Genomic DNA, 25,851 nt, shown 5'->3' with positions numbered 1-25,851 from the left:
ATTTAAGTAGAAATTGAGAAATTGCTGGAGAGTTTGTGTGCACAAGTCTGAGAATTTAACACAATGGGAATCCTGCAGGTTCTCACGTGTTCAGCTCTTGGAGCTCTCCAAGTCACCACAATGATCACCAGAGCAAAGCCCCTTCATATTTGTGACCAGGCAATGGGAAAAGGCACCATTTTCTACAGGATAGAACATGCTTTCTAAAAAAGTCTGTTTTCTATACTGAAAACTTAGCCAAGTCTAAATATGATGGGATTTTTTCAAAGTCTAAATGCTATAATTTTGGTCTGAATTGTTCCTGCAAACCTTATGTATTGGAAGATTTGTCTCCAGGACAGCAATAATCAGAAGTATTTGTGAAATTCATAGTTCAGGACACAAGTTTATAAAACACTGAAGCCTAATTATAGGCTAGAAATCCTGCCCTAGTTCCACACTTTACCACTTTATCAATGAAACCTGTTTATGGAAATTTCTTTTATTCTTATGTCAAGCCTACTAATTAATAGAATATTCACATTGAACATAATATGATAAACAGGTTCAAGAGCCAGAGAAATCAGACTCATATATAACAGAGATTAAAATTATTAAAGTGGCTTGGAAATCAATATGGTGACTTCTCAGAAAATTGGGAATCAAATTACCTCAAGACCCAATGATACCACTCTTGGGCATATACCAAAAGGGATTCAATCATAAGCCAGAACATGGAAATAACCTAGATACCCCTCAATAGAAGAATGGATAAAGAAAATGTGGTACATATACAAAACAGAGTAATACTCAGACATAAAAAAGCCAATGACATCATGAGCAGGCAAATGAATAGAACTAGAAAATATCATCCTGAGTGAGATAACCCAGCCTCAGAAGGACAAACATGGTATGTACTCACTCATAAGTGAATACTAGATGTAAAGCAAAGGATAACCAGACTACAGCCCACAGCTCTAGAGAAACTAGCTAACAAGAAGGACTCTTACAGGGAAGCATGGATTGCCCTGGGAAGGGAAAATAGATGAGATCTCCTGAGTATACCAGGGATGACAGGGCCAATAGAGGGGAGGGGATGGAGGATGAAAACATGAGAAAACAGGATGATTGAGCTGGAACAGGGGTAGTGTGGAAGAGCAATATAAGAAATGTTTTGCCAGGTGGTGGTGGTGGTGGTGGCGGCGGCGGCGGCGGCGGCGGCGGCGGCGGCGGCGGCGCACACATTTAATCCCAGAACTTGGGAGGCAGAGCTAGGTGGAGCTCTGTGAATTCAAGACCAGCCTGGTCTACAGAGTGAGATCTAAAACTACACAGAGAAACCCTGTCTCAAAAAACCAAAAAAAGAAAAAAAAAGAGAGAGAGAGATGTTTTGATAGAGGGGGACATTATAAGAACAGTGAGAAACCTGGTGTTAGGGAAGTTCCCAGGAATCCACAACAATGACACCAGCTTAGACTACTAGCAATAGTGGAGAGGGTGCCTGATCTTGCCTACTCCAGCAATCAGATTGGTGAATATTCTAACTGTCATCATAGAGCCTTCATCAGTAACTAATGGAAGCAAATGAAGAGATCCACAGCCAAGCACCAGGAGAAACTCCAGAAGTTCAGTCGAAGAGAGGAAAGAGGGATTCTATGAGTAGGGGGCATCAAGATCACGATGGGGAAATCTGCAGAGACAAACAAACCAAACTAGTGGGAACTCATGAACTTCAGACCAACAGCTGTGAAGCCTCCATGGGACTGGACTAGGCCCTCTGCATAAGCAAGACAGTTGTGTAGCTTGGTCTGTTTAAGGGGTCCCTGGCAGTAGTATTAATATCTATCCCTGGTGCATAAGCTGGCTTTTTGGAACCTATGGTAAGACACCTTGCACAGCTTTGATACAGTGGGGGAAGGGCTTGTACCTGCCTCAACTAAATGTACCAGGCTTTGCTGACTCCTCATGGGAGGACTTACCTTTTCAGAGGAGGGGATGTGGGGTGGTTGTGGGGGAAGACTGGGGGAATGGTAGGAGGGATGAGAGGGGGATCTGTAGTTGGTATGTAAAATGATTAAAAAATTCTTAAAAAAAGAATTATCAAAGTGGCAATGTAAAATATTAATATGATGAGGGCTATAATAGATTAATTAGACTGCATACAAAATAGGTAATACAAGTAGAGATTAAGAAATTATAAAAATCAAAATATGTTAATAATAAAAAGTATAACAGAAAGGAAAATTAGTTATTTTTGGTTGATTATTGTTTTTTGAGACAAAGTCTAGCTATGTTGTTCTGGCTGACCTGGAATTCACTATACACCAAGCAAACCTTGAACTCATTATACTCTGCCTGTTTTTGCCTTCTGAGCAATGGGATTAAAGGAGTTAAAAGATTGTAGAAACATTTGAAAGAGTAATGACCCGAATTATCCAAAATCAATATCAGACACTAAACAACAGATCCAGGAAGCTCAGAGAACACCAAATAGTACAAATGCCAAAACAATTATACCCAAGCACATAATATTCAAATGCAGAATATCAAAAACAAAGAAAAAATGTCCTGAAAGGAGCCATAGTTAAAACATAATAGAATGGAGCAAAATAGAAATTACATCTGACTGCTCAGGATTCATGTGATAGAGTACAAAGAATCATTAAGGTGTTATGGGAGAGAGAGAAGAGAGAGAGAGAGAGAGAGAGAGAGAGAGAGAGAGAGAGAGAGAGAGAGAGAGAGAGAGAGAAGAGAGAGAGAGAGAGAGAGAGAGAGAGAGAGAGAGAGAGGAGAGAGAGAGAGAGAGAGACAGAGAGAGAGAGAGAGAGAGAGACAGAGAGAAAGTTCAATAACCCAAATTCCTTACATCTCAAAAACTGCACTTAACATGTAATTGCACTTAACATGTAGAGGAAAACAGATTTCTCAAGAGACAGAAAGTAAGATTGTAGCCTTCTGTGAGGAGCTACCTTGAAGGAAAAGTTTTCAAAAGGGAAGTAAAAAGGGCAGTAATACAGTTTGATATTAAAATTGGAAGAGCATTTTAAAAAATAAATTAAAGTTTAGTATTCCTGTTCTTAATTCATCCTAATTATGTAAACATTATAAATATAGGCTTAGACATGCTTACATAAAAGTAAAGTTAAAAACAAATTGTGTAAGGAATGGGAGAAAGGAATTGGAACACATTGTTATTCTGAGATGCTCAAATGGTCCACAAAGAAGAATATTACCATTTGAAGTGGAATTTGATGCACTGTAAATATCAGTGCCCACCCCAGAGCAAACATGGAAAAATATAAACATAAAAATAAAACAAATATAACCAGTGTTCTTCAAATTGAAAAAAGATTGAATCCCATAAAATATTTATGAAAATCTTTAGAAAGTTAAAATACAATGGAAGACAAGGACAGGAAGAATAAGTAAAACAAACAGAGGTACTAATTTAACCACATCTACATTAAAGATCATTTTGAACCTCAATAATGTGTGCATGTATGCTTATGTGTTTGCACATGTATGTAGGTGCACTTGCACATGTTGGTATGAGGTATTGACACTAGAGGTCAATGTGTCTTCCTCCATCCTTTTCAATCTTGATATCTTCCTGAATTTGATTGGCTGGACTTGCTGACCAGAAGTCCCAAGGGTGTGTGTGTGTGTGTGTGTGTGTGTGTGTGTGAGAGAGAGAGAGAGAGAGAGAGAGAGAGAGAGAGAGAGAGAGAGAGAGACAGAGAGAGAGAGAGAGAGAGAGAGAGAGAGAGAGAGAGAGAGAGAGAGAGAGAGAGAGAGAGAGGTGGAATGGTAGAAGGGATGAGAAGGGGATATTTTGATTCTTACAATTTCTATATCTCTACTATATCTATCATGGATCATGGCAACACTATTTCATAAAGCAGACACTTTCCAGAGAATAAATTCATTAGGAATGATAGAAATCACCAACTAATGATAATGGGATCAGTTTTCCACTTAACAATAATAATCAGTAACATGTATGAAGAGTCAAAAGCTTCAAAGTAGCTGAGACAAGAGTAAATTGTTAAGGAGAACAATGTCTTAGAGCCATAGTTATCAAAAGTGTAGTATTGACAACCTGAGAGACAAAGGGTCAATGAAATATTGAGTTTGAGAATAATGCATGAAGAACACATTTTAAAAAGCATAAAGAACCCAGTTAAGAAAGTGCAGTATTTTTAACAAGTAGATCTTGAGGTGATTACTTTAAGGGTCAAGTTGACAAGATTAAGGAATTCCTAGAACAATAATAAAAGATTATTTTGGTGAGGTGTTTCCTAAAAACTGCCGTGTTGTTTGGTGGACTGAGTGGATAAGATCTGTCCTGAGTGTGCATGCACCAATCAATTGACTTGGTTTATTGACCAAGTATGCTTTTTGCTTCCCCTTTTCTGAAGGTGGAATACATTTTCCTTCTTCCCTTAGGCATCAGAATTCCAGTTTCTCTAGCCTTTGTCCTGGGGAGTTAAACGTCTAAGGTCTTAAACACCCTCAGATTCCCAGCCTCTGGCCTCAGACTGAGAGTGGTATCAGTTGCCTCCCTTCACACATGGACTGATGCAAACATTTGGAGTATTGGGGTCCCCAGAGCAGGTTGTGATCTTATAACCTCCAGAATTATATGAGCCAGTCTAATCAATCTTCTCTTCACCCATCTGCCTATTAAATCCTATCTATTTATAGCCCTCTGAAATACCTTCACCAATACAATGGTGAAAGAGCTGGAATCCACATGCAGAAAAATGTAGATCAGAACAGACCTTAAGATCTTTGCAGCAGTTAACTCAAGATATAACTCAAAATATCATTCAAAATGTAAAATTATGCTCTGTGAAAGACACTGTGAAGAGAATAGTGTCAAATCACATAGTGAGAGAGATTATTTACACAATATAACCCTCACCAGATATTAGTATAAAAAGTACACACAAAGATCTCAAAACTCAACAGGAAGATAACTACCCAATTTCAATATCAGCCAAAAGCCTCAATGGACATTTCGCCAAAATAAGGGTGGGAGATAAATAATTGCACATAAAGATGTTCTACATCATGCCACCAGGAAAATGTATAAAATACAACAATGGATATCATTATACAATGCTAAGCATACCCCAAATCTTTCATAGAACCAAAACTGGCAAATTATGGTCTAAGAAGAACCTCCATTCTTTGCTGGTGGAAATAAAAATAAATAATCTCATTTTAGAAGTCGAACTGACAGTTTATTAAAAAGTACCAAACTATTTCATCCACAAAATTCAACAGTCATGATCAATATTTACCTAAGAGAAATGAAAGCTTTTATATCTACCAAATACATAAAGATATCTCTATTGATAATTTGTAAAGCATAGGAATAACCAGGATGAGGTTCAATACACTAATAAGCAAATGGTTGTGTTGTGCCCAAACAGTGGGATATTAGTTAGTTTTAAAAAGTAAAGGAGCTATAGAACCATGGAAAGGCATACAGGAGTCCTAAACATACAAATTAATGTGAAGAGTGAAACTCGTGCATGGGATTCCAGAGAGGCAGCACATGGAAATCATGAGAAGTAGAGTGATTGTTACATAGTAAAAGAAATAAGGTATGACTAAGAAAGCATGAGGGATTGTGGACTTATCCAACCACACTATGACATTGTACAAAGGGGTGCATGCCACTGTAAAATTGTCCCCTCACAGATAATGTGAAAAAAATAATAAACTCTAATGTAAACTATGGTATTTGTGTGATAATGATGCTTTAATGCATTTTCATCAATATAAACAAATACATCATTGTATTATGGGATGTCAGTTATAGGGGACATTATGCATTTGTGGCACTAGTAATGCTTAGGACACCTCTAGGCATTCCACTAAGTTTTGCTTTGGGCCTATCTATATCTACTTTAAAATAATGTTGATTATTACATTTACATAGCTCACTTGGAGCAGTGCTTGCCACACAAGAATAAAGACTTGAGTTCAATCTCTAGCACTCAAGAAAAAAATGTCTGGAGCTGTGTACCCTTATAATCCCAGCGCTGGGAAGGTAAAGACAAGCAGATCCTTATAGGTGATCACTGACCAGCCAACCTAGCCTAAGTCAGTAAACCCATGTTCCTGTCCCAAAGAGCAAGGTAGAACTGGTCTGTATATGCACAAGTATGTGCTCACACATTTGCATTGGCACACACACATAGTTGCATTCAGACACTTACGTGCGCGCGAGCGCGCGCGCGCGCGCGCACACACACACACACACACACACACACACACACACACACACACACACAAAACCCATAAGCATTTTTTAGATAGGCATAACATTTGAGAAATGTAGCTAGAGTTTTCCTGCCTTGCCCACAGTCAGGACAAATCTCTCTCACCAGCCAGTCCCACAGACGCTCAGACCCAACCAAGTAAACACAGAGACTTATATTGCTTACAAACCGTATGGCCGTGACAGGCTTCTTGTTAACTGTTCTTTTATCTTAAATTAGCCCATTTCTATAAATCTATACCTTGCCACGTGGCTGGTGACTTACCGGCGTCTTTACATGTTGCTTGTCCTGGCAGTGGCTGCAGTGTCTCTCCCTCCTTCTTCCTGTTTCCCCAATTCTCCTCTCTCTTTGTCCCGCCTATACTTCCTGCCTGGTCACTGGCCATCAGTGTTTTATTTATATAGAGTGATATCCACAGCAGAGAAATCAAAGTATTTTCAGCCAATCTGAAAAATATTAAGGTATATTAAAGAAAGTGATATTTCTTTACCACATTTTGCATGGTTCCATTTATAGGAAATATGCAGAATAGTCCAATTTATGGAAGCAAAAATAGCTTAGTTCTTGTCAGAGGCCAGAGACAGAAAGGAATTAAAATGACTGTCAAAGGGTGTGAGGCTCATTGATAAAGAGTTTAAATGCTATAAATTCACTAGCAAAAATTATATAGAAATATTTAAGAACTGCTGAATTGTAATTTCAAAGAGTAACTAATGGTACAAAACCTATCTTTTTTTTTTAGTAAGGCTGTTATTTTAAAAATTGCATCAATAACAAAATTATCTTCTTCGGTCACTACATTGTTAGTCCTTTTCATGGATAAATTGAAAGATAAGAGCTACAGCTATCAAAAATAATAATGAAAATTTAAATAATTCTACAGGTGCAGAACTTCAGTGAAACTGGAAGCATAGAAAATACATAAAATGAATATAAAATAGATGAACAATTTTATAGATATGACACTGAAGCTCCCTAATAACACAATTTGAACCAGGTAATGGGAAAGTAGGTACTAGTATTGGAAGGTGAACTCAAGCCAGGAGAGGCAGTATGACAAATCAGCTGTTGACTCTTAAAGTCCTCCTAAAAACTCAGATATCTCAGCAAATAAATATCGCTCTCATTGTATTACTTCTAGGCACAAATAAAAAAATAAAATTAAAATATCTTCTTAAAAGAACTTTTAAGATTCCTGCTACATCTGGCGCCCAACGTTCGTGTTACGAATTCATGAAAAAGCTGTTTGAGTGTGGCCTTGTGAGCCCGAGCTCAGGCCCAAGCTACACTCAGCCAGTTGTGGTGGCACACACCGGTAGGATTTGCTGAAGGAGACAGAGGTAGTAGGATCCCGAGTTTGAGGCCAGCCTAGGAGGCTTGGGAGAAGCTTTAGCCCGGACTGAACCACAAACAGTGGTGGGACCATGGAAGCAGTGGCTACTGCTCCACATTGCCAGCTCCTTCTCATCATGTTGGTGACTGCAATGATGCTGCTACCAGGGATGAAGGGTTTACTGATGCTGGTTCAGAGAAGAATTGCCAGGACCATCGTGTTACAAGAAAGCATCGGCAAAGGTCAGTTTGGAAAAGTTTGGCAAGACAAATGGTAGGGAGAAATTGTTGTGAAGATTTTCTGTTCTAGGGAAGAATGTTCATGGTTCCAAGAGATAGACATTTATCACACTGTGATTGCTTCAAACCACAGAGGAGGCAAAAAAAAAAAAAAAAAAAAAAAAAAAAAAGTCTGCGGGAAACCATGACCACGCCTAACAGTGACTTTGAAATTTGAAATCTTCAAAAATATGACAGGATCCTACAACGATGATTCCACATGGACTATGATAAAGCCATTAAGCTGATTAACACCATGGAAAAATCGACTTTGGACTACAAACTGGTCAGGACAATTTCGAGAGGACTAGCTGAGATGATCCAGCCTGACAGACTACTTGAACAAGGACTTGAAACAAGCCCTGAACTTTCCTATTATGCAGAGACTGGACAAATGATACAGGACTTGATGATTAACCCAAAAATTTTCTTTTCAAGATTCCCTAAAGATATTTTTACCCCTAGAAAGCAAAAAAAAAGAGAATATAGATATGAGATAGATCATCGAATCTACTCTGAGAAAAAAGATAAAGAAATAATAGGATAAATAGGTAGATCATTGAATCTACACTGAAGAAAAGGAGGAAGATATAAAAATGACAAAAGGTAGACTAATGAATCTATTATGAAAAGAAAAAAGAGAAAATATGGATATGATAAGATAAAAAGGGAGATTATGGAATCTACTTTTAAAAAGGAACTACTTGTTTTAAATAAGATAAGTAATGAAAATTTTTTGGTCTGAGTTTATCAGATGTTACTGGACTGGACATTGTTAATATATATAATGGAGTTTTATCTGGATCTGTCAAATGTTAATGGACTAGACATTGTTAATGTAATCTTGACTGTATATTGCATATACTTATTGAAGATAGTTTTTCTTGTATTAGTTATAAGCTTTTTTAATTTTAGACAAAAAGAGAGGAAATGTGGTGGTATTGTGTTCCCCAAAATATTGTGTACTCTAATAAATTTATCTGGGGTCAGAGAACAGACAGCCACTAGACACAAAGGCTAGAAAGTGGTGGCACTCACACCTTTAATCCTAGCATTCCAGAGATAGAAATCCCTCTGGATCTCTGTGAGTTCAAGGCCACATTGGAAATAGCCAAGCATGGTAACACACGCCTTTAATCCCAGAAAGCCAGCCTTTAATCCCAGGGAGTGGTGGTAGAAAGCAGAAAGATATATAAGGTGTGAGGACCAGAAACTAGAAGCATTTGGCTGGTTAAGCATTTGGCTGGTTAAGCATTCAAGCTTTGAAGCAGCAGTTCAGCTGAGAGCCATTGGGATGAGGACACAGAAGCTTCCAGTCTGAGGAAACAGGACCAGCTGAGGAACTGGCAAGGTGAGATAGCTGTGGCTTGTTCTGTCTCTCTGATCTACCAGCATTGACCCCAATAACTGGCCTCGGGTTTGATTTTATTAATAAGAACTTTTAAGATTCCTGCTACATACAATAGTACTCAGGGAACAACTAAAATTGTAACTACTGTGACCATAAATTTCTAGCCGCCATTGTGAGTCACCTGTTTCAGCACATGGGGTTTCAGGATCCTGAGAGATGTGCTTTGCCACCCAGTTCAGGAACATCTGGGCCAGTGGTTTATGTTTAATATGAAAAATACCCCTTGTTATCAAAACAGGCTGAATTAATATGTAGGTCATTTATCACCTTTATCATTACTACATGCAGGCAACTCAATCTTCCCAGGTAGAAGCTACAGCTGACAACAAAAGGTAACCCACTAAACGTTATTGAACTTACACAACTATTTTTATTTATTATTACTTTTTAAAATATTTATTATTAAGAAATTTTCTATTTATTTTAAACATCAACCACAGATAACCCCTCCTCCCTCCTTCCTCCTCCCATCCCTTAGCCTCCCCGGCTCAACCCATCCCCTCCCTTACCACATCCTCCAAAGCAAGGTCTCCCATGGGGAGTCAGCAGAGTCTGGTATATTCAGTTGAGGCAGGTCCAAGCTCCTCCTCCCTGCACCAAGGCTGTGCAAGGTGTCCCACAATTGATAGACACTGGGCTCCAAAAAGCTGGCTCATGCACCAGGAACAGGTCCCGATCCCACTGCGTGCCTGGGGTCCCCCTAAACAGTTCAAACCAAGCAATTGTCTCTCCTATCCAAAGGGTCTAGTCCACTCCCATGAGGGCTCCATAGCTATTGGTCCACAGTCCACTAGTTTGGCTGGCTGTCTCTGTACATTCTCCCATCATGATCTAGATGTCCCTTGCTTATAGATTCCCTCCTCTCTCTCATTGATCGGACTCCTGGAGCTTGGCTTGGCACCCTGCCGTGGATCTCTGTATCTGCTTCCATCAGTTACTGGATGAAAGCTCTACAATGACAGTTGGGTATTCACTAATCTAATTACTGGAGTAGGCTGAACTTACACAACTATTTACTCTCTTCAGATACTTATTTATCTTATATCCTCTATTAAGTCCTCCAGTAAGTTAGAAGCCTATGATATACACTTGTGTTTAAGAGTGAATCTCTGGCCTTGTTGGCAGAATAGGATATAAATTAAAATCTCTAATATCTATGATAAATTCTGTGATATTATTTGTAATTACAGAGTTTAGACAAAGGCATTCTTTTTTTTTTAAGACTTTATTTATTTATTTATTATGTATACAGTATTTTGCCTGCATGTGTCCTTGCAGGCCAGAAGAGGGCACCAGATCTCATTATAGATGGTTGTGAGCCACCATGTGGTTACTGGGAATTGAACTCTGGACCTCTGGAAGAGCAGTCAGTGCTCTTAACCTCTGAGCCATCTCTCCAGCCTGACAAAGGCATTCTAAACCTGTTGAATAAGTAGACGTATGTGATGTTTCACAATAATTAAAATTCCCATTTTTCATTTACAGTAACAAATTGTTATTGTTTAAACTGCTACACATTCACCCTTTAAGTGAAAGCAATTGCCATTCAAAACCACATGTATATTGTATATGCTAAAATGAAACCAGTGTCATTTTACAAAGTTTGATCACAAACTTTTCATTTGTTTAAGTAGTTACATTATCCTTGACATAATGTGCTGTGTGTTTACAGGTGCATAAAATAGTTGGAAAATCACTTGAAGGTTGATACCATAGTAGTTTTTAATTAACACATTGACAGATACCTCTCAAGTGATAAATAACAGGAACCATGGAGATGGTCCAGCAAGTAAAAGCAGCAGCATATAAGCCTAATAGCCTGAGTTCCAGTGCCATACACAAATAAAGTCAGATGAGATCAAGATTATCACTGTGATACTCTAACATAAGGGCATAACCTATAGCTCTGATATAATGACTTAAGGAATTATACATCAAAATAATGTACCTAATGAGTTAAACATCAAAATGATATAGTGAGAAAATTGATTAAAGTTGTTGTGTTTTGTCAGAAATATTTTTAGATGAAGAAACTAAAGTATAGAGTCTATGACTTTTTGAATTTCAAAATGAAGAGAAGGTTCAGTATTCAAATTCAGATTTAGTTCTGAAAACTGTATCTTCAAGTTTTCTAAAATGATGTTTCTGTGGACCCCTATATAGCAGTTACAAGTGGATATAAAGATCTGAGAGGTAGAAAAAGAATCTAAACTTAAGATAATCATTTGTTTCCACTGTAACAAACTATCCTAAACTTACTGGCCTGAAGTTTCATGAGGAGGACAAATTGAGTGTAAATAAAGTTTTGTTGTCATTTTTGTTTTTGCTCATTTGTTTGTTTTCTAAGTCAGATGTGGTGACGTGCATCTATAGTCACAAGCCTTCTACAGAAAGATGGGAAGCAGAAACAGGAGAATTACTCAGAGGCTCATGGTCCAGCCAGCCAAATACTCGAGAAAATGGCGGAAATAAGAACAACACTGTCTCAAGTAAGATAAAAAGAGAGAACTAACTCTGGAAAGATTGTGCTTTAATCTCCACAGGCATGTTGTACCATATGCACACTATATGCACACTTGCAAGCGCAACACACACACACACACACACACACACACACACACACACATGCACACATACACACACACACAGTGAGGGAGAATAATAAGTAGAACAGTGAAAAAGAAACACATAGGAAAATTATATTGCCAAACATAAGAAATTAAAGTTATTATAATATCTGACTGGAAAAAATACTTTTCAAGAAAGGTATTACATATTTCATCTGAAAGGAAATACATTAAAATATACATGGTTAAAATAAAACATAATGTAGTGACAGGAAAAATTTAACTAAATGAACACAACAGGTTGTATTTATATAAATATGTAACAATAATAATTAAAGAAAAAATATCATAAATTTGAAAATGAGTGGGGGGGACACAAGAAGAGCTGTAGGCAGGAGGGGTTAAATGGTTTAAATACAGTACTATTGAACGAAATTCACAAAAATATTTTAAATATTAAAATGTTATTCCATAGGAAAATATAAAACACAATTAAATGGTATTTTCATAGCATCTTTAAATAAAATATCTGTTTTAAATTAGTATTAAAAAGGCTAACTATAAAATATTTTAAGGATAATTCAAATGTAGGAAAAAGTAAAAAAAAAAAAATACATGTTGTAGCTGGAGGGCTTCTCTCCAGGTTCCCCAAGCCCCGCAGTCCTACAATCCACTTATAAAATAATCACTCAGACGCTTATATCACTTATAAACTGTATGGCCGTGGCAGGCTTCTTGCTAATTGTTCTTTTATCTTAAATTAACCCATTTTTATAAATCTATACCTTGCCACACGGCTGGTGGCTTACCAGAGTCTTTACATGCTGCTTGTCCTGGCAGTGGCTGCAGTGTCTCCCTCCTCAGCCTTCCGCTTCCCAGAATTCTCCTCTCTCCTTGTCCCACCTACTTCCTGCCTGGTCACTGGCCATCAGTGTTTTATTTATATAGAGCAATATCCACAGCAACATGTTTTACCTTCAAGAATAAAAATGTTACATTTGAATGATTAGGATTTTAAAACTATTACCATTTTTCCATTGTTGTAAATATTTACACAGCATGAGGTTTAGTCATATTATGTGACTTTCCCTGGAGAAGTATGAAGCAATGTCTATTTACACACACAGAACACTAATAGAACAAGAAAATGATTCCACCCAGGTTTAGCTAAGTGAACCAGTGAGTTTATCGGAGTTTCCTTCAGGAGTATGTATATCTCTGAATTAAGAGAAAGCCCAGCCCATCATGAGTGAGAATTCAGGAAAACTGCATCCCTAGAACTCCCTGTGTTGGTAGAAGGGTTCTTGGCATGTTGGAGTCTTCTCTTCCTCCTTTTCCTTCTCCTTCTTCTTTTCCATGTTCACAAAACTTTATCGTCACAACTAATTATATACTTAACATCAAAAAAAAAGAGAGCTTTATTTTAAATTCTCCACTTTCTTAAATGCATGAAGCCTTTCATTAAGCACTCTATCCACTTTGGGGAGTGCACAGTGGCCAGAGCCAGCATACACTACCAAACCCTGACACCACATGGATTGTGAAGACTGAAGAACTGGGGATTTTATAAATTATCTTATACAGGTACAAGAATGTGATCTTAATATTAAACATACTAATAAGGCATTAATGTATTTTGTCCTTTCTACTTGAATATACTCTTTAATCCCCTCTCTACAGTATACAACTATTCTATTTCATTTGCTCTAAAATGGTATTTCTTTGAAACTAGTCAAAAGACTGAGAATATTCTCATTCCTAAATGATATTCTATTTTACCTACTTTTAAAGTGGACAAAGGACTTTTCATTATTTCCTGTCTTTCATCATTCCTACAATCTCTAAGACACGGAAATATTAATGAAGTAACTTAAAACATTTGAATGAAATAGTTTAGAGCCTTAATTTAAGCATAATAGTCTATTCAGCAATTTGAAAGTATTTATTACATTCAAAATTGTATTTTTCTGGTTTACTTGGAACTTTACATTTTTATGTGCTTACCAAACTGAATAAATAATTTTGTGCTTAAATTCAATAACTTATTCTGCAAATTTATTTTTTCATTATTTTTGTTTCTTCTTTTTTTTAGTGCAAGATGTCAATATACAGATCAGGTGGGCTAGAAGCTCTAAATAGACCAGGTTTGTCTTTGTTTTGCTTCCGCCTTTCAACTTTTTAGAGTCCAGGCATACACCATGCCAGAATTCGCAGCTTTCTTTCTGTTCAGGAAGACCTGTCTCCTTAATATAAGATCTACTTTGTAATGAAATCCCCTTTTCCTGTGATAAGTTGCTAAATTCTTTTGCCTAATTTTTATTTTTTAGATTATTGGATTAAAACATCTGGATGAAAGCTAAGGGTAACTTATTATTACTTATAAATGTATGAATTATATGAGGGTTTGACTTTATTTTTTTCACTTCAAAACGGCCTATAACCTAGTAAGACTCATCACATTAATATTCTTAATTCTTCAACTCACTGAGTTATTTTACCATATATTGTATACTTCCTACATCCTAAACTTCCATCATTTCTTTCTTATTCAAGTCTAATTTTGTGATTTTATTTCATCTACACTTAAGCGTCTGGTTGTTTGTTTGTTTGTTTTTTTCTCTCGGAAGTTGAATCTCTGTGCTATGAAATGTTTCTTCTATTGTGTCTTCTTTATCACTAAATTGACTTGAGTTTATTATTAAGCTGGCCTTTAATTTTCCTTCTGAAGTTATTATTTGGCCAATCAGCATTACTAAATTGAGAAAGCATGTAAGACTGCAATGAAGTTAATTTTCATTGAGTTCTTGTTATTTGTTCAAATACTGTCTCGAAAAACAAATGTATTTTGCTAGCATGAGGTCTGTTTGTACAGAGGGATCTCTCTGGATGTTTGTTATTTCTCTATTAGCATTAAATTTGACTGTAGGAGTAAACAAGCAAAGGAAGTCTAGTTTCTGCAAAATGGTGTTTATGGTGCAGGGGCAAATGGGCTGCCAGCCCCTGCTGGGTGTTGGGATAAAGGCCCTTTGTTCCAGATCTCAAGTCATATTCTCAACCTTAGTGATCTAGGACTAAGTCCATTTCCTCCTTAGTCACTTATGCAAAATATCCTTCTCAGGGTTTAGGAATTTATGCGAACTCTTTTAGCATAAACTGTTGTTACATACAAACATAAGTAAATATGTAAGTACAACCTGCTCTGTCTATATAATGTTGATTGGATATGTGTTTTCAGGGCTGCCCATTTGTTATTCGATAGCCAGTTTGTGTGCTCTTTCCTGGGGGAAGACAATTTCTCCCACTCTCAGCATCCTAGGTTGACTACAGAACAAGGAGGGTTATATGGGAGAGTTCAGAAGGAGGAAAGGGAAGAGGGAAACGATGTAATTATATCATAATCTAAAAAAAAGAGAAAACACTTAGACAAACTAAATGGATACAGTAGCTTTTATCTACATATTTTTGTGTGTGTATATACACATACACGAATCTTATAGTAGAATATACTAATACTAACAATATTAATACTAATAATGATGCCATGAATTTGAGACATAATGAAAAGGGAACTACTATTAGCTGATAAAAAAAAAACATTCTAAAAAATTATTCAAAACTGCTAGGATGGTCATCTTGAACACCAGAATGCAGAAAGTTCATTTCATTTGTTTAAATAGCTGCTGGAATTATTTTCTTCTTCATTCTCCATGTTTGGAGAATATATGCTTCATGACTCTACAAAAATTAGCTTTTCCAAGTAGTAGATCTTATTTTTCAAGGAAGTTTTCAGAGATGCAACAGAGGCACTGTAGAACTCTGACCTAGAAACCAGGCAGATAACTCTAATCTTGTACTCCATGGTTTGAGTTTTAACCCTGAATTACAAATAAAGTTAACTATCATTAATTCTATCAATATTGTGCTGGTTGGTTTTTTGCCAACTGGACACAAGCTTAAACATATCAGGGAAAGGAAATCTCATATTAAGATTTACTTCCAGGAGATTGGTTCATGAGCAAAATCATGAGGCATTTTCTTTAGTAATGATTGATGTGGTTGACCTGAGACCACTGTGGGTGACACCACCACCTTTGGGCATGTGGTCTGGGTAGTATAATAAAGAAAGCCCGTAAACATATTTCCTTCATGGTCCCTGACTCTGCTTTAGTCTCAGTAATTGAGTGTGGTAGGACTTAAAGAATTGTTCTCTTTAACCATAACTAAAATAAGAAAAATTATAATGTAGATATCTTTTATTATGCGTTTCCTAAAGCTGTAATTGTTAACAGTTAGAATAACTAACTGAAAGGCATGCATGTGGTGTAATCTTTCAACAGATTCGTTAAAGCCTCTAGTTAATTGAGAATGGTATCTTCTCAGTGAGAGTGAGATGGCTCAGCAGGTAAAAGCATTTGTTGCCAAGCTAGATGATCAAGTGTGATCTCAAACTCACAAGGTGAAATGACAGGATTGACTCTCTACAAATTATCTTATGACCTCCAAACAAAGCATAAGCATGCCCATACATACATATATACATACATACATATATGCATGTATACATACATACAAATGTAATACAGGTATAAAAAAAGAGCGGTAAGAACATATGAGTACTTCTTCTAGTTTATGATTTAAATTTAAAAAGTCACATGAAAAATGTCTTCTAAAGTAAAGATATAAATTGAGAAAACTCTTGACTGGATGAGAATAATATGATCTATTAAATAGAAGAGCTGCAATAAAAATATTACTGCAACTTCTTTTAGCACGTTGGCACATGGTAACTTGTCTTTGTCCAGTTACATGGAGTGTGGCAGAGGCACCTAAATTGTGAGCTACACTTCGAATTCAATTATGAAAAATATTGTGAGACAGGTTAAGAATACATTCTTAATACGCAGTTTGGCTGTTGAAAAAGTTAAGAGTTGAAAGCAGAGCTTTCAGAATAAATTCCCGGTGGACTTCTGAAAAAGCCAGAAAAGATGAACACTTTGATACTGGCCAAAAGCAAACAGAGATTCTCTATTTCACACAGAAACACACGCACATGTGTGCACGCTCGCACACACACACACACACACACACACACACACACACACACACACACTAGTGCTAGTTGAATGGGAAGAAGAAAGAGGGAGAAAGGATGGAGCACGGAGGAAACAGACTGAGCTCTGAATTGATGCAAGAGGAGATAAGTCAATTAGTACTATATGCTACCTGGCCCTCTCCTTTAAAATCACCATGAAGCTTGGAAATCTGGGGCGCCCACGGGAGGTGGAGGTTGGGGGTGTCTCTGTGATGTCTCTCCAGGAGACTTCATCCCTTTCTCTTTTCAGAAGTCTCATCAGCGCTGAAGTCGATTAACTGGCTGCAAGCTGGCCAGGCTCATGAGATGCTTCTAGAAGAAACTGATTCTGCTCCGCATGTGCACCGCATACCCAGCTTCCCAAGCTCTTCTCAAGGATGTGGGTTCACTCTAGCATTACAGTGTAAGCTGTCTTCACTAAATTGTGCCTTTTCCGTCAGGGAGGGAACATCCCTGCGGAGTTCTGCCCCTTAATCCTGGGAACCGCTGGCTGAATCCCCATTTTCAGCCCAGAGGCTTCCTTCTCCATTCCCTCCAGGAGCCTAGTAAGCTCTGCACCAATTCTACACTGCCCCTTCCTTTTTTAAGGGGCGAAAGGCTGAGCACTCCCTTGCATGGTAAGTGGTCTGTCACTCTGTCCCGCTGTGCAGCCGTGATTGGCGGGAAGGACAAGTCCTCTGGCCCCGCCCCCGCCTGTGTTTGCCGCGCTTGGTGGGGTTTTTTGCAAAGGTGGAGAGCGAGATTCCGGCGCTTGGACCTGATGGAACAGCATTCCCAAATTTGACTGCTGTTATTCGTCCTCCACCAGTGAGTCAGAGCCAAAAGAAGGCTAGTCCTTTCCTGCTGAAAGAGCTCTGGGGAACTGTTGCTCAGGACCTAGGCACTCCTGACGCATCTTCTCAGTCTCACTCCTTTCTATGGCTTCGCTGTGAAATCACACGCACGTTTGTAGCCCTGTGAACCGCTCGGCTCTGTGCTCAGAGGAGGGGTCCAGGAAAACATCAAGTGTTGGAAAGAGAGGGCTTCAGGGTACTGCGGGAGCTGTCTGAGGTGCTGAAACCTTCCAAGCGTTTGTCTCCACCAGCCCCAGAAGGGGTTAGATGGCACGTTTTCATTTCTGCCTTTCTGGTCCCTCATGCCTTGGATAAGACTCTTTCCAGGATCGTGAATATCGCTCCGTATCATGGCCCACGTGAGACACTTTCGGACACTAGTTTCTGGATTTTACTTCTGGGAAGCCGCACTGCTACTGAGGTAAGTCCACTTACATTAACAGTCAGTCTCATTAAGAGCACAATAAGCCAGTGCACTTTAGCTGCAACCACTTGTTAATGAGGAAGCTGATAAATGTGTGATTATGTACTGACTTACTGAAACTATCGCTTAAATCACATTTTTTTCTGTTTAAAAGAGCCTCTATTGAGACCTCTAGAAACGTGTAATTTCCTGTTATTTTCACTGACTGTGTGTATTTAAGTAATTGAACCCTTCCTACATTACTGTTTAAAACCTAATGTTTTCAAAAATATACATATTTTTCCTCCTCCTATGTTTCTCTTAGAGTACTCTTTGGAATGGTGAATTGTGTGTTTTGAATGTTAATTTCTTTTAAAAAGTTACAAAACATTAAGAATTCAAAAATGAGGCATCATTAAATTAGAAAGAAAAATATAAAACATAGGTACTTACAGATCAGAGAAATGTCATTTTTTAATATGTGTAGAAATTGAGTTAAAAGGGGACTTTAAGATACTGCTTTGCAATGACCTAATTCAATACATGAAGGCAAAATCATTAATAAAACATCAGATATATTCCATGCCTACAGTTGTCTTTTGGAAGCAAGCAGCATAAAAGGCCTATCAACTTGTAAAATTGTTGTTATATGACATTTTTTACTATGTCCCAATCACGTTAGCTAGGCTTTCTACTTTATGGTTATTTAGAAGAGACTAGGAGAAGCTATGTAAGAGTTCAGATAATTGAGATTCCATTGTTAGTCCAATGCTGTATGAAAGTAAGATTGTTCATATAGATTTTTTAAACTAGCAACATTAATTTTAGGTTACTATTGTCACATAATTACTGTGGGATTTTCTCTTAATGGCTGACAACCTTTTCAAGCATTCCAAACTTAAATAACTAGAACAACTGTGTTAGTTAGTTAAGCATATACTGATTTCCATCTGGTGTAAGAATTATTTCTTGTGCTAGTAAATCTAGTTTTATTCTTTTGGCCACCTTAAGAGGTATGACTCTCATGAGCTGCCTTACAGGAAATCATACTATTCTGGCATGCCTGTATGTAATAGTTGAAACGGATGAGAAGAAAATTATGTCGAATGCCTTCTATATTGAGGGCTTGAAACATTTCAGATCACAGTATTTTCAGTGAAAAGGGTTTTAATATGATTTTATAAATTTCTGTAATTTTCAATTGACAGAGGTTTTCTATGTAGGGAACATATCAAGAGTATGTAGAGCTTTCATGTATATGAAAATGTCATGGAAAGTGGCACAAAGTTCAGATTACAATAAACTGATCATTTTTCCATGGTATTTTCTACTACAATCATTTGTAAATTTTGTATTAAAATACTATGCATTTTTAAAAAGCAAGAGTATTAATTTGATGTAAATTGTAGGTCAGTAGTTAAGACATATTAGTCAATGAACTAAAATTTGTGTAATGACAATTCATCACAATATTTTTATTGTAACTAGATATATAAATTCTTCATCATTGGGTGCTCAGATTTGTGATATTTTTATTGAAATTTACAAAAAGCTAATTTGATAATTATAATTTATCTTCAATAACATTAAATAATTAAAATATTTAAAAGAACAACCTAATCATAAATTCTTAGAAAAAGACTTCCTACCAATAAAGAGCTAATTTCATACTTCTATTGTTCATCAATTTTCTTTCTTTTAAAGATCTGGGAAAACTTTATCCTAAATAGAAATTAGATGAGATTAGGTCATTGTTCTGTGAAAACTTTGATAACATACAAAAAATAGGTATTTTCACTCTTAGTGGTTGGCCTTAAAAGAAGATTTCCATAGGAATGAAAGATTACCTTATTGAAAATGATGTATAATGTCTTCATGGAAATTATTCTTTGTTAACCAAATCTACTTGTATCCTATTACTAGAAAAGGAAAAGTGAAGATGTTGATTTGAAATATGTACTTTGTTACTGTTAGCTATAGTCACTTCACATTCCTATTGAGCAGCAGCAATCATTATGATAACATAATTATATATTAGCAAACTCTTTCCAGGGCAATATAAAAGCAAGAGCATCAATCAAACAGCAAAATAGTTTATAGTGTTCTGATTCAAATAATTTTACAGGTTTTTAAGATTTTAAGAGTTTTGTTTAAATAGTAGACATACTTCTAAAATAAATATATACATAAAATTTAGATAAAGTTTTCATAAAGGGAACATACCCAGGTGAATAAATCACAGACCAATAATTAGAAATATCAGTCAATACCACATAGGTGCACACACCAGCCACCACCTCCATCTCCTCCTTGAAAGACATCACCTTTACCAAAAGTAATTGCTAACCTAATTTATGCCACAAATATGTTTTTCTTGTTTTTTCACATTATAAATAAAGAATAATTTTTATTCTTTTCTCAGAACACTATACGTGTATGATTATCCATGGTGCTGTACATAGCAGGAACTTACTCTAATTAAAGTATGGTTGTACCTTGTATGACCAACATGACAATCAACTTATCCATGTCTCTCTTAATGAACTCACGAGCTACATTCATGGACTAGTTTGGGTTAATATAAATTTACCATGAATATCCTTGAACATCTTGTGATGTGATGTGATGTGATGTGGTGTGTGTGTGTGTGTGTGTGTGTGTGTCTGTGTGTCTGTGTGTCTGTGTGTACTGTGTATGCCAGCCCTAAGATTTTTCTCTACAAGAATTGCTGGGTCATAGGGCAGGCATGAGTATGGTTAGACAAGTATATTAAACTTTGGTAGATGCTGTCATGTTCCCAAAGCAATTGTACCTAATTCTATTCCTAGAAGTGACATCTGAATTCCTCTTGTTTACTAATATATAACTAGATTAATGATAAAATATTATAAGAATATCTAATGTTTTTCTTATTAACTATTGCAAGACTACAGTTTTTTATATGATTTCTGCATTTAGTAATTAAGTTTAATAAAGCCAGTCAAAATTATCAAAACAAAATATTTATTACCACAATGCAATTAGAACTATCTATGAGGAAGACATGTCAGGTTTGGGATATTTTAAAGAAAATTTTAAAGAAGATGGATCTTTAAAAAAGTTTATGTTTCAAAACTGTATAGGCATAGAATATTAATTTTTAAGTATTGAAGTTGTCTTTTTCATTTTGCTAAAATATTGCTGTTTTATTAAGCACTTTTTCATGAGTTTTAGTTTTTATCTTAATAAAACCAGGAACAAAACATCACTGTTCGGCTCTCTTTGAAATGCAGATAGGAGATGATTAAGAATGACTTGCAGAATAAATGCCCAAAGCATAAAACCAGAAACAAAATTTTCTTTAACATGGCGGACCACAGACTACACCATTTAACATTGTTTCTTTACAGAGGACCAACAGAGGCTTGCTACTTGAATAAATCATAACATTTTGTGGCTAAACCTGACTGTGTAAACTTCAGAGATCAATGCTAATGAGAAGTAAACATGTCTTATTGTATCACTTTGAAGTCTACCAAAGTATTTTGTCATTTAAAATTTTTGGTTTTGATTTTTTATTATGCTCTAGAAGATGAGAACAATATTTTTAAGTGGCTTTTGGGGGAAATCTGTTTTCTTATGTAACACACTGAAAAGTATTATATTTCAAAGAATAAACTTATGGCTTGTTACATGAGGTTACATAGTCTCAATAATTTTTGTAGTTTTAGGGAATTACACCTCACATACATGAGTCTTCTGCTTTTGAATGAAAAAAATTATATAGAGATGAATCATAGCTCAGAATTCCAGTCTATCTATGTTGAAGATTACAGAGCAGATTATAAAACATCCCTTTCTTCTATAAAATTAATTCCTTTTTATTCACACAACTCTCTACCAAGGTATGTCAATCAACATTTGTGTTCATATACATAAAATGTTAAGAATTTCAGTAGGATTCATTCACCAAATTCTGTACGTGTGTTTGTGTGCCAAGCATGGCTAGTTATGCTTCATTGGGGAACTATTGCCTTCCCAAGCATAACTTAAAGCACAGAAGAGAGAGTGAGACCAAGTGTCAAGAAATGTACAAACTCAGTTTTCTGGAACTTGAGTCAGGGAAGCTAGTGATAGTCTGGTAGTTATTCTGGGTCAGTCATGTCAAATACTCGCTCAATGATTAGCAAAGAATATTTTCAACAATAGGTAGTTGTACAGTTATGCAGTGCATATTTAAGGAATGGTGATTGACAAAGTTACTAGAAGAAATCATAGTTATGTTCTATGATCATATTCTTATGCTTAATTATTAACAACACATAACAATTAAGCTTATTTATACATAATACAACTTAGAGATGGAGAGATGACTCAGGGCAAGGTGCTTGTTGCTAGGCCATATGACCCAAGTTATAGTCACAGAAACAACATGATAAAATGGGAGAACGGACTCCTAAAAGTCTTCTGACTTCCACAAATGTTCTGTGGAATGTACATTCTCCAGTAAACAAATACTTACAGAAACATAGACACACACACACAAGTCGATAAACATAAATAATAATAAGCCCTCACTAGTAGGGAAATAATTCAATGGAATGGAATATGGATAAAATTGGAAGCAATTGACTTAATTATAACTCAGTAGTTACTATTGTAGGGATAGTGTTAGACTGGAATTTGGATCAAAATAGCTATGTATCTTTCTCCTCGAGAGACAGAGTTTCCTTCAAAATTATAAGCACTGACTGGGTGCAGTGTCATTCATGTGGCCTCAGCTACTCAAGAAGCTGCAGTAGGTAGGAGAGTTACTTGAACCAAGAGAGTTCATTCATGGTCAGCCAAATTAACATAACAAGACCCAGTGTAAAAACATGCATGGAATCTTAAAGTTGATAATAGAATCTACTATATCATGGTGGCAAAATCCAGTAATTAGAGCTACTCAGAAAGCCTAAGAAAGAAAGACTAAAAATTCAAGCCTTCCTGGGCCACTGAGCATGACCCTATCTCAAAACTAACTAACTAAATAAACAAACAAACAAATGTAAAATAAATAAATAAATAAATCTGGGACATAGCTCGATAGTAGAACACTTCTATAGTAAGCATAGACCCTATGTTCAATCTTCAGTACAGAAATTTTAAAAAAGAAAAGGATGTAAATACTGATATTAGTGAATTTTCAAGAAAAAAGTCTTTGCATGTATGCTTGCTTTATAGTTTAGAAACTACATTTGTTTTTTTCCTTCAAAAATTTGACTTAAATATCAGAATCCCATGAAATGTTTGGGTCATTTTTAGACAGGCATCACTGAAGTGGCCTAGAATGTTTGAAGTTGAGATTCAATCTTTGTGTCTTGCCACCCCTCAGGTATGTAGAGATGTGCAGTAATTTAACTGCTACTGATGTATATTTTAGCAATGTATATAAAAAGAATACAAAAGAACATGCAAAAAACTGTATAAACAATACAAGTACAGGGCAGAAAGATGGCTCAGCAGTTAAAAGGGCAAGAGCTCCAGACTCAGGTCCATGCACCTGCACTCGTGTGTGTGTGTGTGTGTGTGTGTGTGTGTGTGTGTGTGTGTGTGTGTGTGCGTGTGCATGTGTGTACACACACATATACTTACATACAGCTTTTCCTCATACTGAGTTGCCTCATCCAGCCTTAACATGGGGGTTTGTGCCTGCTCTCATTGTAACTTGTTATACAGTGTTCAGTTGATATCCCTGAGAGGCCACCTCTTTTCTGAAGGGAAATAAAGAAGTGGATCTGGTGTAGAGAGGTGCCCGGGGAGAATTGGGAGGCCAGGGAGGGAAAACTGTGGTCAGTATGTAATGTATGAGAGAAAAATTTAAAAAAAAAAAGACAAAAACAAGAAAGAATAAAAAATACATGTATGTTCAATGAGGGTGGAACACAGAGCATGGTGCAATTAAGAAGCATTTAGCTTTAATCTCTTATATCATTCGAAATACATAATAGATCCCCACTGCTTCTCCCACCAAGCTTCTCTCTAATTCTTCTCCATATGATTTTCTTTCTATTTAGACTACCAATGCTCACTGAAAACAACTGCTACAGGCACATGTCTGCATAGAACTGTGATGTGATTATTCATTGGTTGTCTTTGCTTTGTTGCCTCTCATTCAAGAATGGTACAGCTTGTAGCCTTGTTTTGCTTGGAAAAGTAGCCAGGAAAGGGGAATAATGAGCTGCCCCATCTGGTTTTGGATTGGATGTGGGAAATCTATGAAAGAACCAACCAAGTGTGTGTATCTATTGAGCGGTTCAGACACAGAGGTGAACCTATGCTGAAACTGCATGCCAACAAGATGAGTTTTCCAAAATTAGGGTTTTAATCCTCACATGCCATCATTAGAAGAAACTGATCGGTAGATGTGGCCCCAACAAGGAATATTTCTGAAATGCAAAATCTCCATGCTAGACATTCCTTTGGCGAAAGTAAGAGAACTGGTAACTCACAGTCAATTTAATCCACAGTAGTAGCCTTGGGGGTGCAGTTAAAAATGACATAAAAGCTAGGTTTATTAGTTCTACTACAGGGTTAATGGATGGAAGAATTTCAAAGGCAGTTGGTGAGGGCATGCAACCATGTGTATTTCCCACATCAAATATAGCAAACCTTGAAGTAGTTCTGAAAGCATCACAAACTTACGGCTGGAGTAGTATATTAGGCTTGCCATGAGGGTAACTGGGCCATTCAACTCCTACCTAACGCTGGGAAGATCTGACAAAGGTTTACAATGGAGGGCCATTCCTGAAGATTCAAAAGTTCTCCACATTTAGACTTCTTTATTAGGAAATAATAAAATGTATTTGTTAAATAATTTAGTAATAAAAATTAAAAGGTTATTCTCTGACTGCTATCCAATGTAAGCTGGCTTTCCCTATATACGTACATGTAAATATTAGACTCTGAGTTTAGGTTTTACTTACTTATTTTTGTTCTTCAGATATTTTACATTTTAGATGAAGTTCCTGCTGTATCTGAGTCACAATTTGAATCAGGACCAGTTTCCAATCTGTTGTTCCATGCAGGAAGCTCAAGCACTCCAGGATAATATTGCTTTGGAAATTTTCCCTGGACCCCTCTATGATTCAAATTAAAATGTGTAGAATAATGTCTGCATTTTCTTTCTAGGGTGCAAAGCATTTGAACAAAACCTACATTTTGACAGTCAGTCACTTTACACACAAAGAATCACTATCATATTTGTGTTTTAGTTTCATTAAATTTCTTTCACCTTAAAAATTATAGGTCCCTTGAGGATGGGCTCATTTCTGAACAATGCTTTACCTCCATAACATTTAATTCAATATTATAAATGGTGTAGAAACTCAACAAACAATAAAAGATCCTGAGATGACATCTCCTTATCTACCATATGACGTAAAGAGCAAGTTTTGTATTCAGTATCTCATATAAGACATATAATCAAACAAATTGCCATTAGAAAATATTACTTACTGTGAGATGAGGTTAAAAGAAATACATATAAACATTGGAAACATCTAGACACTAGCAATGGATTTGTTTGTTTTTATTCCATGGGAACTTGGAATTTTCTTATGTAATGCAATACAAATTATTTTACAATTGTTCTATTATTATTATTATTAATTCTTTCTCAAATATTTTTATTATTGCTTT

General features: G+C 36.4%; 1 protein-coding gene across 2 annotated transcripts in view; it reads left to right on the top strand.

Annotated features, from left to right (window-relative positions):
- Window positions 1-17,656: 17,656 nt before the first annotated feature.
- Glra3 (glycine receptor alpha 3) overlaps window positions 17,657-25,851 on the top strand; it is a 162,002-nt gene continuing 153,807 nt past the window's right edge. For both annotated transcript variants that reach the window (XM_006970921.4, XM_015998485.3), the window contains exon 1: window positions 17,657-18,207. In XM_006970921.4, coding sequence (XP_006970983.2) covers window positions 18,137-18,207 — 71 coding nt within the window. In that variant the 5' untranslated portion in view covers window positions 17,657-18,136. The remainder of the gene's footprint in view (window positions 18,208-25,851) is intronic.

The sequence above is a fragment of the Peromyscus maniculatus genome, chromosome 17, assembly GCF_049852395.1.
Source record: "Peromyscus maniculatus bairdii isolate BWxNUB_F1_BW_parent chromosome 17, HU_Pman_BW_mat_3.1, whole genome shotgun sequence".
Taxonomy (NCBI): Eukaryota; Metazoa; Chordata; class Mammalia; order Rodentia; family Cricetidae; genus Peromyscus; species Peromyscus maniculatus.
This window is presented reverse-complemented; position numbering and strand designations above follow the sequence as displayed.